This window comes from Rattus norvegicus, chromosome 2 (genome assembly GCF_021556685.1).
Source record: "Rattus norvegicus strain SHRSP/BbbUtx chromosome 2, alternate assembly SHRSP_T2T, whole genome shotgun sequence".
Taxonomy (NCBI): Eukaryota; Metazoa; Chordata; class Mammalia; order Rodentia; family Muridae; genus Rattus; species Rattus norvegicus.
The window spans coordinates 153,858,777-153,876,783 of NC_141535.1; the positions used below are offsets into that span (position 1 = coordinate 153,858,777).

Consider the following 18,007-nt stretch of genomic DNA (forward strand, 5'->3'; position numbering starts at 1 on the left):
CTTTTGAGTTTTAGGTCCTTTTCTTCTGGAAATAAGTTGTAGCTTATGTGAGTCTTTCTGATTTGTTCTTTGGTTTGGTTCCTTGTATTATCAGCACTGAAAACAAATTTTTCTACTCTAGTTTTAAAAACATGAATGAAAACGTTTATTGAGTTTTAGAGATCTGGAGGTTTTGAAAGTCTTTTCCCTTGCATGAGTTTTCTATGACTGCTGTAAAAGGTTTCCACACACTTAGTATTATGAAACAACATTGGTTAAACAAATTGGTTATCTCAGTTTTCTGTTGGTCAAAAGTCTGACACAGGTCTCACTGACTCAACTGAAGCAGTCAATCAGGTTTTGTTCCTTCTGAAGGCACTACAGGAGAATCTTTGCTTCCTGGTTCCTAGAGGGCTAGAGTTTCTAGGCCCCTGGCTTTCCGCCTCTATCTTCAAAACCATCCAAGGCTGCCCTTGTTTCTCACATTTCATCAGGTTGACCATAATTCTTCCTCTGTGTCTGCTTTTAAGGAACTGCTGATGACTATGAGGCTATCTGAATTATCTGGGTAAGTCTACTGTGTTAGAGTCAGTCATTAACAAAATCTCATCTATACTTTTAATTCCCCTATGCCATTTAATATAATATATTCACAATTTTTAGAGATTTAGGAGGTAGAAATTTTGGGGGAGGGCATCAATCTGTCCTTTAGAGTCCTTTCTTCAAAGTTATATAATTTTACAAGTAAAAGTATATCTTGAAAAATATGAATTGATTATATAGATTATTAATTAATTTGAAAGTCAACTACTTCATTATATAGCTATAAAAATTTCTAAAAGTGGTATATTTGCTTTAAAGGCATGATTCATGGTAAAATACTAATTTTTTATAATTATGAGACAGTAAAGGTCTTCTACCAACTGTTTGACTTTGACCTTTTATGTGCTTTTGGCATTTATGTGCATGTCAACCTTCCTGAGATTGTGGCCAGCTCTTTGGTAGTGGATTTTATGAAGTTTGGTGGTGAAATGATTTTTAATCCACTTATCTTTTATTCTGTTCTCAAAACCTTTCTCTCCATGTAATCTCTGCATTTCTTTCTATTCAAAGCTTTTCAGGAAGTTTATCAACGCAAATCCACCTAAACCTTCCAGTAAAGGTCTCTGTGCATCTATCACAGAGATGAGGCTCTGCCTCACCTTGGTCTAGAGGAATTGTCCTAATATAACACTTTCAGATTTTAAATTCATCCATAGCACTACCCAGCATTGTAATTTCTGTGCACCTCCTGTGTGCAAAAGTGCTTCCAGAGAAATTAAAGCATTAGACGAGGTTTCTCTTCTCAGGAGCAGGGGTTGGGGGCAATGTAGAAACCACAGCAGCCTAACAGTAATGTTTTTGTATAGATTGACAAGACAGGAAATGCCACAGGCAATGCATGATCAGTGATTGATTGGCAAATCAGTGGGACAGGAAATTAGAATAATGAGTTCTGAGAAAGGTGAACTCTCTTGGTGTCCATTACTGACTACAACTTAATTAACTCCATCAAACATGCCTCCAAACCCATGGCCATTTTTTACACCATCATCAACCAACCTGCTCTTGTATGGGAAGGATGAGACATTAGTTATAAATAAGGTCATAGAGTTCATGCTAAGATTTGGAAGAGTTTAAACTGTTTTCAGATGTCAAGGTTGATAGGGTCGTTTCCAAGAAGTGGGCACCAAAGAGCACTGAGAGGGAGTGCCCAATGAATATCTATTAAAATGAAATAAATATAAATGTTAATATTAATGTAAAATTAATTTAAAAATTCAATGTTTTTCAAGCTAACAGGCAATGTCTTGCTTTTTGTTGTATATTGCTCAAATATGTTCACAACTTTGTTTTGACAGGATTTTCTAGTAGTTATATGTATTACTCTTTTTAAACTCAATAGCAGAATTACTTTATAATTTTTTTTTTATTACCTTACATCTACAATTGGTAAGCATCGCCAAACTGATTTTTTTTTTCTTCTGGTCACTTTTATTTTATTTTATTTTTTTTTATTATTAACTTGAGTATTTCTTATATACATTTCGAGTGTTATTCCCTTTCCCAGTTTCCGGGCAAACATCCCCCTCCCCCCTCCCCTTTCTTATCGGTGTTCCCCTCCCCACCCTCCCCCCATTGTCCCCCTCCCCCCAACAGTCTAGTTCACTGGGGGTTCAGTCTTATCAGGACCCAGGGCTTCCCCTTCCACTGGTGCTCTTACTAGGATATTCATTGCTACCTATGAGGTCAGAGTCCAGGGTCAGTCCATGTATAGTCTTTAGGTAGTGGCTTAGTCCCTGGAAGCTCTGGTTGCTTGGCATTGTTGTACATATGGGGTCTCGAGCCCCTTCAAGCTCTTCCAGTTCTTTCTCTGATTCCTTCAACGGGGGTCCTATTCTCAGTTCAGTGGTTTGCTGCTGGTATTCGCCTTTGTATTTGCTGTATTCTGGCTGTGTCTCTCAGGAGCGATCTACATCCGGCTCCTGTCGGTCTGCACTTCTTTGCTTCATCCATCTTGTCTAATTGGGTGGCTGTATATGCATGGGCCACATGTGGGGCAGACTCTGAATGGGTGTTTCTTCAGTCTCTGTTTTAATCTTTGCCTCTCTCTTCCCTGCCAAGGGTATTCTTGTTCCCCTTTTAAAGAAGGAGTGAACCATTCACATTTTGATCATCTGTCTTGAGTTTCATTTGTTCTAGGCATTTAGGGTAATTCAAGCATTTGGGCTAATAGCCACTTATCAGTGAGTGCATACCATGTATGTCTTTCTGTGTTTGGGTTAGCTCACTCAGGATGATATTTTCCAGTTCCAGCCATTTGCCTACGAATTTCATAAAGTCGTTGTTTTTGATAGCTGAGTAATATTCCATTGTGTAGATGTACCACATTTTCTGTATCCATTCCTCTGTTGAAGGGCATCTGGGTTCTTTCCAGCTTCTGGCTATTATAAATAAGGCTGCAATGAACATAGTGGAGCATGTGTCTTTTTTATATGTTGGGGCATCTTTTGGGTATATGCCCAAGAGAGGTATAGCTGGATCCTCAGGCAGTTCAATGTCCAATTTTCTGAGGATCCTCCAGACTGATTTCCAGAATGGTTGTACCACTTTGCAATCCCACCAACAATGGAGGAGTGTTCCTCTTTCTCCACATCCTCGCCAGCATCTGTTGTCCCCTGAGTTTTTGATCTTAGCCATCCTCACTGGTGTGAGGTGAAACCTCAGGGTTGTTTTGATTTGCATTTCCCTTATGACTAAAGATGTTGAACATTTCTTTAGGTGTGTCTCCGCCATTCGGCATTCCTCAGCTGTGAATTCTTTGTTTAGCTCTGAGCCCCATTTTTTAATAGGGTTATTTGTTTCCCTGTGGTCTAACTTCTTGAGTTCTTTGTATATTTTGGATATAAGGCCTCTATCTGTTGTAGGATTGGTAAAGATCTTTTCCCAATCTGTTGGTTGCCGTTTTGTCCTAACCACAGTGTCCTTTGCCTTACAGAAGCTTTGCAGTTTTATGAGATCCCATTTGTCAATTCTTGATCTTAGAGCATAAGCCATTGGTGTTTTGTTCAGGAAATTTTTTCCAGTGCCCATGTGTTCCAGATGCTTCCCTAGTTTTTCTTCTATTAGTTTGAGTGTGTCTGCTTTGATGTGGAGGTCCTTGATCCACTTGGACTTAAGCTTTGTACAGGGTGATAAGCATGGATCGATCTGCATTCTTCTACATGTTGACCTCCAGTTGAACCAGCACCATTTGCTGAAAATGCTATCTTTTTTCCATTGGATGGTTTTGGCTCCTTTGTCAAAAATCAAGTGACCATATGTGTGTGGGTTCATTTCTGGGTCTTCAATTCTATTCCATTGGTCTATCTGTCTGTCTCTGTACCAATACCATGCAGTTTTTATCACTATTGCTCTGTAATACTGCTTGAGTTCAGGGATAGTGATTCCCCCTGAAGTCCTTTCATTGTTGAGGATAGCTTTAGCTATCCTGGGTTTTTTGTTATTCCAGATGAATTTGCAAATTGTTCTGTCTAACTCTTTGAAGAATTGGATTGGTATTTTGATGGGGATTGCATTGAATCTGTAGATTGCTTTTGGTAAAATGGCCATTTTTACTATATTAATCCTGCCAATCCATGAGCATGGGAGATCTTTCCATCTTCTGAGGTCTTCTTCAATTTCCTTCTTCAGTGTCTTGAAGTTCTTATTGTACAGATCTTTTACTTGCTTTGTTAAAGTCACTCCGAGGTACTTTATATTATTTGGGTCTATTATGAAGGGTGTCGTTTCCCTAATTTCTTTCTCGGCTTGTTTCTCTTTTGTATAGAGGAAGGCAACTGATTTATTTGAGTTAATTTTATACCCAGCCACTTGGCTGTAGTTGTTTATCAGCTTTAGTAGTTCTCTGGTGGAACTTTTGGGATCACTTAAATATACTATCATATCATCTGCAAATAGTGATATTTTGACTTCTTCTTTTCCGACCTGTATCCCCTTGACATCCTTTTGTTGTCTGATTGCTCTGGCTAGAACTTCAAGAACTATATTGAATAAGTAGGGAGAGAGTGGGCAGCCTTGTCTAGTCCCTGATTTTAGTGGGATTGCTTCAAGTTTCTCTCCATTTAGTTTAATGTTAGCAACTGGTTTGCTGTATATGGCTTTTACCATGTTCAGGTATGGGCCTTGAATTCCTATTCTTTCCAGGACTTTTATCATGAAGGGGTGTTGAATTTTGTCAAATGCTTTCTCAGCATCTAATGAAATGATCATGTGGTTTTGTTCTTTCAGTTTGTTTATATAATGGATCACGTTGATGGTTTTCCGTATATTAAACCATCCCTGCATGCCTGGGATGAAGCCTACTTGATCATGGTGGATGATTGTTTTGATGTGCTCTTGGATTCGGTTTGCCAGAATTTTGTTGAGTATTTTTGCGTCGATATTCATAAGGGAAATTGGTCTGAAGTTCTCTTTCTTTGTTATGTCTTTGTGTGGTTTAGGTATAAGAGTAATTGTGGCTTCGTAGAAGGTATTCGGTAGTGATCCATCTGTTTCAATTTTGTGGAATAGTTTGGATAATATTGGTATGAGGTCTTCTATGAAGGTTTGATAGAATTCTGCACTAAACCCGTCTGGACTTGGGCTCTTTTTGGTTGGGAGACCTTTAATGACTGCTTCTATTTCCTTAGGAGTTATGGGGTTGTTTAACTGGTTTATCTGTTCCTGATTTAACTTCGGTACCTGGTATCTGTCTAGGAAATTGTCCATTTCCTGAAGATTTTCAAGTTTTGTTGAATATAGGTTTTATAATTTTTTTAAAATTAATAATGTGTTTTTAGTAAAATCAAGCTTATTAGTGTTTTAAGTAGATCTCTACCAAAATATATACCATTTTTGATTGTTTACAACTTTGATTTGTGTTTATCCATGGTGTTGATATTATTATGGTATCTGTACAGGATGAGGCAATTTGGCTTTAATTACATAATTTAGCTCCATCCATGTTATGAAATTTGAAATGACAGCAACCACCTTTTAAAAGGCTTAGCTTTTTAGTTTAAGATGAAAGGTCAAGGTTTCAACCATAGCTTTGTTCATTGGCTATTATTTGAATTTCCTATTCTCTACTAATTATGTATATATACATACATATTAAAGTTTTAGATTATTTTTATATCAAAAAATACTTTCTGTAGAGTCCCAGTTTCTGAATCTGATTTCTGCCATCCACACACTGAGATTTTCTATTGACAAATAGCACAAGAGATAGTCTATCTTGGGGCTGAATGTGAGTCACCATGGCTTGACACGTATGGCACTGAAAATAAAATGTCCCAGCACAGTAATGGCTTCATGACGTGTACTTGGCAAAACAAAATTCATAAACCAAGGCACTTTTCAAATGCATCTGTGGAAATCTTGTGTAGGCAGGCTACACCAAAGCGGGACAACCACTGCTCACACCTTAGATATCATCTGGTAAGATGTTTAACCTTTGGGTTGATGGGTGTCATGTTTGTACATTACACAAAGTATTTGCCTAATCATCCCAAAGGACTTAGGACACACACAGTGGTGGGTAATAGATAGCTGTTTAGAGAGACTAAAAATAGGTTAAGATGATTTGTGTCCTCAACCCTATGCATTTCAGCTGGCCATAATCAATCAGTCTTGAATTATCATGTGGGGCAGGTTTCCTCACCTTGGGCATTTGACCTCATATTTCTTTCAGTTTACCCACTGAACTATAAAATTCTTTATGCATTTTGACTATCAGCAGGTCACTACGAATTCATTTTTGCCATGATTAGAAGTGCCAACTATCATTAAGAGGCTGGCCACTTTATAGAGAACTTACTGGGTTGGGGGAAGGTGACTTGTTCTGCTGGGCACTAGCTGTGGAGTTGCCAAATTCTTTCTCCGTCTTCCAAGTGAACTTCATTTTCCCAGTCTTCGGTACATGGTGGCCAAAGTACTGTGCCAATGGATGTGAGTAGAAGTGATGTGCCTCTCCTTGCCAGATACAGAAAGTTGGCTCCCAAAATGACCCTGGAAGGCACATGTTGAGCATGACAGGTGCAGTAGGAAGGATCTCGGGTCTCTGAATCACTACTGAGAGGAGAGTCCCCACCTCTCTGCCTAAGTGGTACTGTGCTTAATGCAGGAAGGGCATGCATTTACTTTGAATTTGAGACAGAGTTATTTTTGTTACAGCCAGGGATTTTCTTTAGGACTCCATATCCCTGTTTACAAGATGAGGGGATTTGTCACATTGGCCTCTTTGCTTTTACACAGACACACAAACCTGTGGGACTTCTCCTCCCTTGATTTTCTTCCTCTAAACCTCCTCCTTTAGAGATGCATAGTTTCACTTCTCAGCCCTTCACTTAAGAGTGATCTCATCATTGAGACCTTTGGCCACTTGCCACCCTAAGAATGAAAACAGTTTCCTTTTACCACCCACGTCTCCTCTTACCATGCTTTAACCATTTGGGTTGTAGTTTTATGTTGTTGATGCTTATTTGTCTTGTCAAAGAATACAATCATCAGGGGTGTTGAGCAGATGGCTCAGTTGGTAAAGCACTTGCTTTACAAGCATGAGGACCAGAGTTCAAATCCCCAACACCTATATAAAAAGCTGAGTGCTGTGAAAGAAGCCTGGAGTATTAGTGTTAGGGAGGTGGAGACAGGAGGATCCTGGGAGCTCACTGGTCAGCTAGTATTGCAGGGCCAATGAAAGCCTGTCTCAAGCTGTAAGGTGGAGAGTGAAATAGGAATATTTCTGACAACAAGCTCCGGACTTCATATACACATACATATGTGCATATGCACCTAAATATGAACACATGCAAACATATAGTCTCTAATATAACCACCACGTAATGATCTACCTACTTATTTGGCATTCAGCAAAATACATGTTGAATACCAAACAGCTGAAAAGATTATGTTCCCTAAATTCAAAGAAGAAGAAGAAGAAGAAGACAAAGAAGAGGAAGAAGAAGAAGAAGAAGAAGAAGAAGAAGAAGAAGAAGAAGAAGAAGAAGAAGAAGAAGAAGAAACCCCCTTTTTTTAAATTAAAAAATTGAACTTAGACTCACAAAGGAAAATTAATTTTCTAAAAAATTATGTGGCCAAATATGGAAGAATGAGAGTAGTTTTAATCATCATAGGGTCATTATTAGTATTATACAGTAAAATTTTTAAGATTTTTACCTGATGATTGCATAAATCAGTCTTATTTTAATCATCTATATGTTCACAGGTTGATCATATGCTCAATAAAAATTGGCAAATAAATCAATGAACCAATGAATCACTGAAAAGCACAGCCAGCACTGGCATTCTGTGTTTCTATGCTTAGGACAGGCATTATTAACAATCCATGTCATTCTTGCCCTTTAAATCCAAACTCAGAAAAAATTACTATAGAACTCCCTTGTACTCAAAGTATGACATATTGATCAATGACATCAGGATCACCTAGGAGTTTATTAGACATATAAATTCTCTGAGCAACTTAGATCTACTCTAGCACAATATGCGTTTTAGCAGGATGCTGGAGATTATGCATTTTAACAGAATGTTAGAGATTACTGTCTTATCAGAGCAGGAGAAACCTCACATTAGAAACATGCCATTAGGTATTAGACTTGGCAAATTAAGAGGCACCCTCTGAACCATCTCCTGTTCTCCATTTCACTTGAGCCTGAGGCCTGGCCTTGGCATTACTACATATGACAAGTGGGGTTTGCTTTTAGTGGAGTCAACACAGAACTGTACCATAGAGAGACTAGCTCCATGTGACTCAAAAGAACAAGGGAATTCAGTTGGCTATAAAAGTGGAGAAAAAGAACCTGAGCTAGGGAAACTTGAACAAGTATGTCTGAGATCATGTATGTATGGAAACAGGTAGCCATCTGAGGACAGGTTGGGCATAGTCTCTGGTTTAGAACAGAACAAAGAATGGATGTAAGTAAAGGGATAAAAATGTAGTTCTGGTGGAGACAGAAATAGGAATAAAAGTGTTTGTTGGCAGAACAAGACTAATACAGTCTCTCTCTAACTGTCAGCAGTTAGAGAGAGAGAGAGAGAGAGAGAGAGAGAGAGAATAATAAAAATCCCCAAATAAAACACAAATTTTGTGTTCAAAATGAATGTGTGCATGCACACACAGGTGTGTGTGTGTGTGTGTGTGTGTGTGTGTGTGTGTGTGTGTGTGCCTTCAGAAGTCAAAAGATGATGCTGGCTGTCTTGTTCTGTCACTCTCTATCTTGAGTCTTTCACTGAACCCCAAGATTACTGTTTTATCTGCTACCATGGCCAAGAAGCCCCAGTAATTCTGCTGTCTCTGATGCCTCTCCTAGTGCTGTCCTTACAGTCACAAGTAGCCATTTTTGATTTTTAACATGGGTGCTAGGGAACCAAATTCATGTCTTCATGCTTGTACAGCAATCTTTCTTACCCACAGTAACGTCCCTTTGACCCTTATTTATTTTTATTGAATTATTTTAAAACATTTATTATGTTTTATGCACCTGTGTGTGTGTGTGTGTGTTCCTGTGTGTATTTGTGTACAGCACATACATGCAGGAGCCTGTGAAGGTTAGAAGGAGAATTGAGCTTCCTTGAACTGGAGTTACAGGCAGTTGTGAGGCACCATGTGGCTGCTGGGAACCATACCCAGCTCCTTTGTAAGAGCAGCGAGTGCCCTTACTTACTGAGCGGTCCTTTCAGTGTCTCTATTTTTTGATTCAGGAAACATATTACATACATCAATCTAACCTTGAACTCATAGTTTTTCTGATTCAGATGCTGGGCTTAAAGGCACAATGCTTACTTCTAGCAATTGGCTTCATATCCCACCCCATAAGTCCCTTTATAGTGACCTCAAAAGGGTCTTCTGAGGCCTGGGGAGACTTTTTCTCGTGGTCCACAACCTTTAGGGTATAATTGGTATGAGCATTTACTGCCCCAGGCAGTGGGCAATAGGCATCTGGTGGTCAGAACAGAGAAAGGATTATCTTCAGGGCACACATGCCTGCCAGGCCTCAGACCTCTCTGAATAGAAGCAGTGATGTGAAGAGATGTGAACTGGGCTAATGGATGGGTGCAAGCGCAATGGCCCATCCACTTAAGGGCTAATAGTGCCTTTAATGAGATGGCTGTCAGTCAGAGCTATACTCCATAGATCTTATCTCCCGCTAAGGGGAGTGATTCCATTGTAACTTACAAATTTAATTAATCTTTCTGGAATTTTCAGTTGAGGAAGTTGAATGATACACAGTTGAATGCAGTGTATTTACTGACAGTACACACACACACACACACACACACACACACACACACACACACACCAGTGTGACACCTTCAATAAATATTTATACTTCCACCACAGATGTGGGATCAATCGGAGTGCTGTATGAGGGAAAGGAAATTAGATTCAGTCCCTGTTTGTAAATGCGATTTTGTTTTTAGGAAAGATTATTTATCATGAGAGCCGTTCCTAGTATCCTAACATGATCCGCCATGAGATTAAAGCATTTACAGAAACACCACACCGTGCCCTACATCTGTGTTTGTCTCTTTGCTAATCCCTCAGTCTTTTCATTTAATTTTCACATTCTCAAAGGTTAATGGACATTGACTACTGTTTATATGAGGAATTCCTCAGTGAGTCTTAATGGTGGTCACTTTGTGAGGCTTCAGTTCAGTTGAGCAAGAACTTTGAGAGTCAATCTACAAGGCTCCCTGCAAGCCTGGCACTTAACTGAAATCAGCACTGCCCCTGACTGGGATATTGTCAGGCATGGGGGAAATCTGATTTTTCTTTCCTCTCCCTTTCGTACTGCTTCATGCTCCATGTGGACTCTTTCTTCGGATTCTAATAAGCAGGTTTTCCCTTTTGCTAAATATTATACTGATAAGCAGTAGTGATTTATTAATGATGCCCTGGTACCTTTGCTTGTTATTGCGCACTGTGGCTGCAACCTATTTGTAAATTGTTTTCCTTTGGTGTTCAAATTTGGTGTGCATAGTGTGGTTTTCCCACACAGCAACACTGTGAGGTAAGTAGCTTGCTACTCCTTCCCGCACTGGTCCCTTCACACTGACGAAGGACTGGAGGCTAAACTGCAGTGTTAGATGGTGAAGAATAGCAGAGCCCTTTCTCTCCGTGATGGCACTCTACACTAGACAGCACATAAGTCTGACAGCAGAACCCCCCTGCCCTCCATGGTCTTTACCATCTGAGAATCAGGGGCTCTCACAGACTAAAGTTTTTGACTCTGAGGTTGTCAATGACTGGTTATTAATCCTTCATTCTTATATGACTTGGAGTTCCATGTGTGATGGATGTACCAGGTTCACATACTCATTGATTGATTTTTCTGGGCTTGGAATTATTTTAACCTACTGTCATCACTTAAAGATATGCATATGTGTAAGATGAGGGATGTGAACCCAGGCCCATGTGCATGCTCGGTAAGCTCTCTACCACTGATCTATACCCCAGCTCCAACCTCTGTTTGTTCATAGCAAGACATACAGCAATAAATACATAATGATATACAGAAGAGCATATTATACTATCTGGGATTTGGTATCTATCGATGCCAGCTAGAACTGACAGGCTTTACTGACCTGTTGGTAATTGCCAGTGTGTACGAGAGACAAACACAATTTTCTCCTCAGAAAATAAGGGCTTAGATTGGCCCTATCTACCCATCACTTTCATAAGCTTAACTCCTTACCCTTTGTCTCTTGAACTTAAGCCATGGCATCCACAGTCTCAGGGGCATGGAACCTAATATGGTACCACTCCAGCCTCCAGTCCACAGAGTTAGCTGTGGAGACCAGCCAGTACCTTGGCTGAGGTTTGGTGGCAGACCCATAGCATAGTCATCCGGCCCTCGGCAAGGATGCATCTGTGATTGTTCCACGGCCATGGTCTCTGGGTATGGGCTAGTAGCAGAAGCTGCCAGTCGACCATCCCTCTGGCTGAGATGGACAGTTCCTAACAGATCTCTCACAAATACCCACACGCAGAACATCACAGGCCTCCCAGACTGTTAGGAATGACTATGAGTGTGCATTGCCCACAATGGCACAGGGGACACACTTTTAAGGCTTGGAAAAAAAAACACAGGCAGCTTTGAAGCTCACTTTCTGTAACTGCCTTGGTGAGTAGGGACTGTCAGGGATTTGCCAAGCAGCAAGAATGAGTTAACAGGACCACAAGATTCATAGTCGTAACAATCTTGCTAAAAGACTAGCTGTAATATCAGGGTTTTATATGCCTTTTAATCCACTTACTATTGAGGACGTGTGGCATTGAACTGAAGTATCCCAAGCCGTCACTCTATAGATTTAAGTGTGTGGTCAGCACCTCCCACCAGTACTTGCAGGCGTTCTTACCCACTGCTGTTTTCTGCAAGTCTGGTAGCCAAACCTTTTCAAAGAGAATCATCTGGGAAAACAAAAGGTAATCTCCTGCTCTTGAGAGATGGCCCCTTATGTTGTTCCATTAACTGTCTGCCTTAAACATCTGAATGGTTTAAGTAAGTGGAGTGCATTGTCTCCCTGTCTCTGCCCTCATTAGGCAGGATGAGAACTGAACATACTTATACAGGAGCATGTGTGAATGCCCTTGTGAATGTTCCTCTCTCTCTCTCTCTCTCTCTCTCTCTCTCTCTCTCTCTCTCTCTCTCTGGCACAGCTCATGTCATTGTTTTTCGTTCATCATTGAGTATGAGACCTCTGTTATAAGATGTTCTGTAGCTCCAAAACCAGATATTGCTTCTTTTAGAAAAAAAATCTGGATCCCTAGAACTTTAATTAAAACAAATCTCAGTTTCTCAAAAAAAAAAATAAAAAAAGACCACCTCACTGTTATTGCATTTTAGAATGCAAAGCAATGAGGTCAGAAACCAGAACCTTTTTGTCTCTTGGTGGAATGGAAGGGACTGTGCAGAGATCAAAGAGTAGCCTGGGCTGCTGTGATATGTCTCAGGGGACTGCTCTTAGGAGAGATCTCCCATTTAATGAGGGCCAGCCCATCAGCCTGAGTCCCCAGGTTTGAAGATAATTACCCAAAGCACTCACAGATTTTCTTCCATTTGTGTCCTTGACATTGTCTGGGTCATTATGAACAAAAACCTAAGACTCTCCTGAACTAATTAGCAAATTCGTTTGCCTTTTTCAGTTATTCACAGCACAGTTTAACTTCCATCTCCTCACTAGACTGAGAGTCGCAGGAGGGCATAGGCCGCCTCTGCTTCCTTTGCTGTGTTCTTGGTGGCCTAGGCCAGAACATAGTATTAGGTAGATGCTCAAGAATATTGTACGAAGTTTATAGAGGGCCGTTTCACTCTTGGTATGAGGAACATGAAAGATCTCTGTTCCTACCTTCAAGGAGCCCACAGGCTATCAGAGGCAAGCGGAAGGTTTTGTTTTTTGTTTTTTGTTTTTTGTTTTGTTTTGAGTTTCTGTTTCTTGAGGTACTTAGGATAAGTTGGTGCTTTTTCTTTTTTAAATCACCTGATAATTCAATAAGGCAGCTTTTGGTTTCTTTTACAAAGGGAGAAAACCAGAGAAACTTGATTTGTTTGTGTTTGAGACAGGGTCTCCCGGATCTTGTCTGGTTGGCCTCAAACTTGCTAAGGTAGTAGAAGGACTTGAACTTGAATTCTTCTCCTCTTCCCGAGTGCTGAGACAATATGCCTGTATCAGCACTCTTGGTTTATGTAGTGCTGGGATCAAATCAGGACTCTGTCCATGTCAGGCAAGAGTTCCATCAGCTGAGCTTCACCCTTAGCCTGGAGCTGACCCAAAGGCACAAGACAACAGAGAATTCCCTTTTTTTTACCACAGGCCTGTCTGTCTCTAATATATTTGTACTGAACATTCCTGCTTTCCCTATATCTCTTTGTTTCAAGATTTTCCAATATTCTTAAAAGAAAGGAAGGGAAGACATAAAATCATTATTTTTGATAGCGTTTTTACATGAGGTGGTTTATGTTTCTTTGATCCCATGGTCTTTGCCGTCAAGACATCCATCAAGGTTGGATTCTTCCTGAGTGAATGAAGTATTGTTCATGGCAGAGGATAAAGGTGCCCTCTGCTTTGAACTACTCATATTCTCACTGTGGGTGGGGTGGGGGCTGACTTAAGGGGATGGGGCAGGCAATCTAGCTATGTGAGACTGAGGCCTTTGTAGAAATGCATGAAAGGTCACTCTTATGAGTGTTGGGAGCCTTACTTCTCAGGGGGAAGGTTTTCCCCAATCAGATTTAATTGGCTGCAACCTAAGTACTACTAAGCTACAAGTCCCATGTTCTCCCCTAAGGCCTGCCCTCTTCTGGGCACAAATATATTGGCTCTTTTGGAGGAGGCCTCCTATGATTTTGGGTAGAATAATTATAGACTTGAAGCCTGCCCTCTTGTTCTACGGAAGAAGGGAAGGGCCATAAAGGTTGTGTAAATGAACCACAAGATTTATACTTTATTCTGCCTTCATCTTTGGCTTCCGAATCTACCCAGAACTTTGCAGATTCAGGCTTTGGGTCAAAATGATTAAGTATTGGACTTCCCAATGGTAGGCTAGCCCACAAGGACCCAGAAGAGTGGTTAGCTCAAGTAACTCTGTTGTTTGAGTCTTACAGCTATGGGATTTGCTCCCTTTCCATGACTGTCAGACTTTGTCACCGTAACGTCGAATCCCAAGATGTTACATCTATGGGAGATGGGAGAGGCTCCATCAGAATCATCTAGGGAGATTTTCATACATATTTCTCTCATACCATGACCAAGAGTGACTCCGAGATGGAAGAAGGGTAGCTTGGGTACCAATATTCACATGTAATTCTGACGTCCCCTGCAGAGTCTGCTCTGAGAGTGGCAGTGGCAAACATTGAGGGAGGGTCTACTGTGTCACTGTGTTCTGCACAGCACCAGGCATCTAAATCAGTCAATATTTTTTGGATGAATGGTTGAAGCAAATGGTTAGGAGAAAGAACAAAAATTCCTGTACAGTAAGGAGCACTGGGCTATGAGAAGAGCTGGAAGTGCCCTAGGCAGTACATGTTTATTAAACTTGCTTAAAGATGAACCTAGCTTCCTTTGGATTCTAGGCATGGACTCCTTATCAATAAACAAGCACTGGACTGCCCTTGACCTCATGAGTTAAAGTAATAAATGGTTTAATTGGTCATCATTAATTGCACTATAGATTTATTACTGGTAAGTGTGGCCTTGAAAAGAATTACACCCACAGTCAGCCAGGGCATTTTATACCTGAGCCTCTCAGAGATGCTCCTGTAGTAAAACAAATAAGAACAGTTTCCTGCCTCCTCCTCCCGCCCTCCCATCAATAGCATATCCACTATCGGATCCAGCCAAATGGCCATTTGCAAGGTTAGATGGGTAGTTAAGGCACACAGGCACAATGTAATATGACAACATTCCTCATGATAATGTCGTCCTCCGCTCATTACATTTGAATATAGATTGCCAGTGCGCAATGCCTGCCGACCCTGCTCTCTGTCTGAGGCTGAGCTCTTCAGACAAGGTGAAGCCCATGTGTGCTCCTCAGAAATTATTAGCCTCTTTGGTAGCCTAACGGAGTCGTGGTTATTGTCCTTAAGAACTTAATTTGCTCAAGCTCTTTTCTTCCCACCCTTAATCATGGATATATTTATAGGTGTAAGCTGCCTGCCTGCTCAGGGCACTGCAGAGTTGCATCTCTGATGTGCCTGCCACTGACTGGGTCAGGGCTCCTTCTCCATCCTCCCTGTGCCTCAAACTCTATGTTCAAGTATCAGTACTCAGCTTGGTTTCTGAGTATTAAGAGTTTTTTCCCTCTACTTTGTGAAAAGCTGTATATAAGCCTTTTAGCATTTAATCTGAAGTAAACACCCGTGGCTTTCCAGGAGAAACGGGAGCTCTGTAAGTAAACCTATGCATTTATATGTGTAAAGTACATTGCAAAATGAAGCAATAAATCCAGTTTTCTACATAAAAGGAATTAGCATTTTCCGGTTTACCTCTGCACTGGGATTAATGAAACATGCAACAAATAGCCAAGGGAGCGATCCACTTGAAGTTCGTAAAGGCATCTGGGGAAGCTGGCTGGAGTAGCCTTTTAATATTTTTCCAACAAGAATTTCTGGGTTTTTTTTTTCCGCTCCTGATTCCTGAATGGCTGTTTTCCAACGAGCTCGGCTATTACCTGCCCATTTCTGCGTGGCTGAGCAAATTCTCTGGGAAATCCAAGTTTCTCTTCATTTCCATCAACCATCCATCTCCAAATTACAGAGAATTCATTCCTGAGTTGGAGAGGTGCCAGAAGTTTCTCGTCTCCCTGTCTGTGGGCTGCCTTTTTTTCTTTCTCCTCTTTGAGGCTCTCTGATGCTTAGAGAGAGCTCAACTCAAAGGTTTCCAGCCTCACCCTCACTTCGCATTCCCCCACAGTCACATCGGGCTCTGTGTTTCCGAGGAACACCGTGCGGCAGCCTCTGATTCAGTCTCCTCTTACCTGCAGGTGCTCTAGAAACTTCAAAATGCGACTGGTAACGTATTTGCTTCTCTAGCACGCCACTTCTGTGTGCAATAGATGCGGCTGCTTACCATTTTTTTTCTAAAGATCTCTCTCTCTCTTGAATAATATGCATGCAAAAGCCTGTGAAAGGGGGCTTATAGACCCGGGGATTAATTGCAGCTCTTGGTGTGCGTGTGCATGCATGCTTGGTAATATAGGCATGTGTCTAGAAATATGGGCAATTTATGTGCACATATGTCTGTTCGGGCAGATTTCACTACAAGAGTCTTATTGAAAGCAGTACTTTTTATGCATAGCCAGGTTTTCTAATCAGATCTGGAAACATCTTACACATCAACAGCAAGTATAAGAAAAATATATTCTTAAACCATGCAGATGGCATGTTTTAATAGCTATCCAAAACCTTTTTTTCCCTTAAAACAAATGAAAGAGGTGTGTGTGTGTGTGTGTGTGTGTGTGTGTGTGTGTGTGTGTGTGTGTGTAGGGGGGTGGGGCTTGGGGTTTTGAAGATTTGCAGAGAAGAGTTACCTGGCTGCTGCAGAGCATTTGCGCACCATGTCACCTGCCTTCTTAAAAGTCAGCAGCCGCTGAGGGAAGAGATGTGGCGTGCTCCGGAGTAAGCCCGGGGGACGTTGAGCTGCAGTGTTCAGCAGGCATTTTAGCTACTCTTAATATTAGTGCTCCAGCGATAAGTAGACAGAGTGGGTTTGCCGTAGCTGAATCCAGTAATGTATTTTGGCTTGGAGGGATCACGTTTACGCTGTACACAGGATGTGCCTGTGGTTCTTGAACTCCCAGAAAGCGGCAGGAGTGTGTGGGCTCCATAAATCACAGTACTTATTTTCCAGTGTTGAAAGTTAGATTCTAAAATTAAGAAATTACTTAGCAATTAATAATGCATTCGGCAGCTCTCCTCTCATTGGGTGAGATTTACATCCTCGGGACTTGTTCCTCTAGTTATAAAGACAAATGATTTAAGGTGCAGGCTTAATTGCTATTTCAAATCCTTAAGCTGGAGAGATGCTTGCACTACTTTACTTAAAAGGCTTCTTTTGAAGAGCGAGCATGTGCATATGTAAGTGTAATGGCGAGCTAATTATGATTGTAATGTGTGGAGTGCCCAAGAAAAACAACTCTGGAGCATCGCTCCCTGAGGTGACAACAGCTTGCCCCCTTCTCTTTGTCATTCTGCACGGTCTTCTTGATCTGGGAGACCAGTACTGACTAATTATAAAAATGAGTAGATAAGCAAGTCAGAACCCATGAAGAAAAGCAAGTTTCTTAGAAAGTAAACAAAATTCATCCTTACCAGTGCATGCTCAAATGTAGAGTTGGCACGGGTATTTGAAAGTGGAGACTTCTTAAATAATAGCCAGGTAGCTGGAAAAGTCCAGGTTTGTGCTTACACTGTCTGGAAGTTCCTCGTACTTTAAACAAGGTGGTAAACAGCCTCATTGTTTTATATTGAATAGCCACTATTTTTTGTTCATAATATTGACTATAAAATAAAAAGGTATTTATTTTCTTTGAATTGAAGAAAATTGAAAACTTCAGTAACACAGTTTATTTAGTCGTAACAACAAAAGTAAATATTCCTGAATCAGTGTTTTTCATAATTTAGTCTTTTACAAGTTAATATAGAGGACTACATGTGGTTTTTAATTACATAAATTTTAATAGTGATTTTTACCAACTATGTCCACTTAATGATTATTAAAAGCACTATAGGGAACTTCAATATGGTGGGGTGATTTCTTGAAACAGCAGAGTATTAGGAGCCTTTAAAAACAGGTATGAGACACTGGATGTTATGATCATAGATTGCTCTGTATGTAACTAGTTTTTATTTTAGGTACTATTTATTCCAGTTCTATAAATACGTTTAAGACTGTGTTCTACATCACCTCAGAATATTGGCCTTGCATATAA

At 40.6% G+C, this 18,007-nt stretch overlaps 1 protein-coding gene across 3 annotated transcripts in view; it reads left to right on the plus strand.

Moving 5' to 3' along the window:
* Positions 1-378: 378 nt before the first annotated feature.
* Positions 379-18,007, plus strand: part of Schip1 (schwannomin interacting protein 1) — a 775,862-nt gene continuing 758,233 nt past the window's right edge. The window contains exons 1-2 of one of the 3 annotated variants that reach the window (XM_087619478.1): positions 15,281-15,465; positions 16,061-16,088. In XM_087619478.1, the coding sequence (XP_087475604.1) occupies positions 16,080-16,088 (9 nt within the window). In that variant the 5' untranslated portion in view covers positions 15,281-15,465; positions 16,061-16,079. 3 annotated transcript variants of the gene reach the window in all.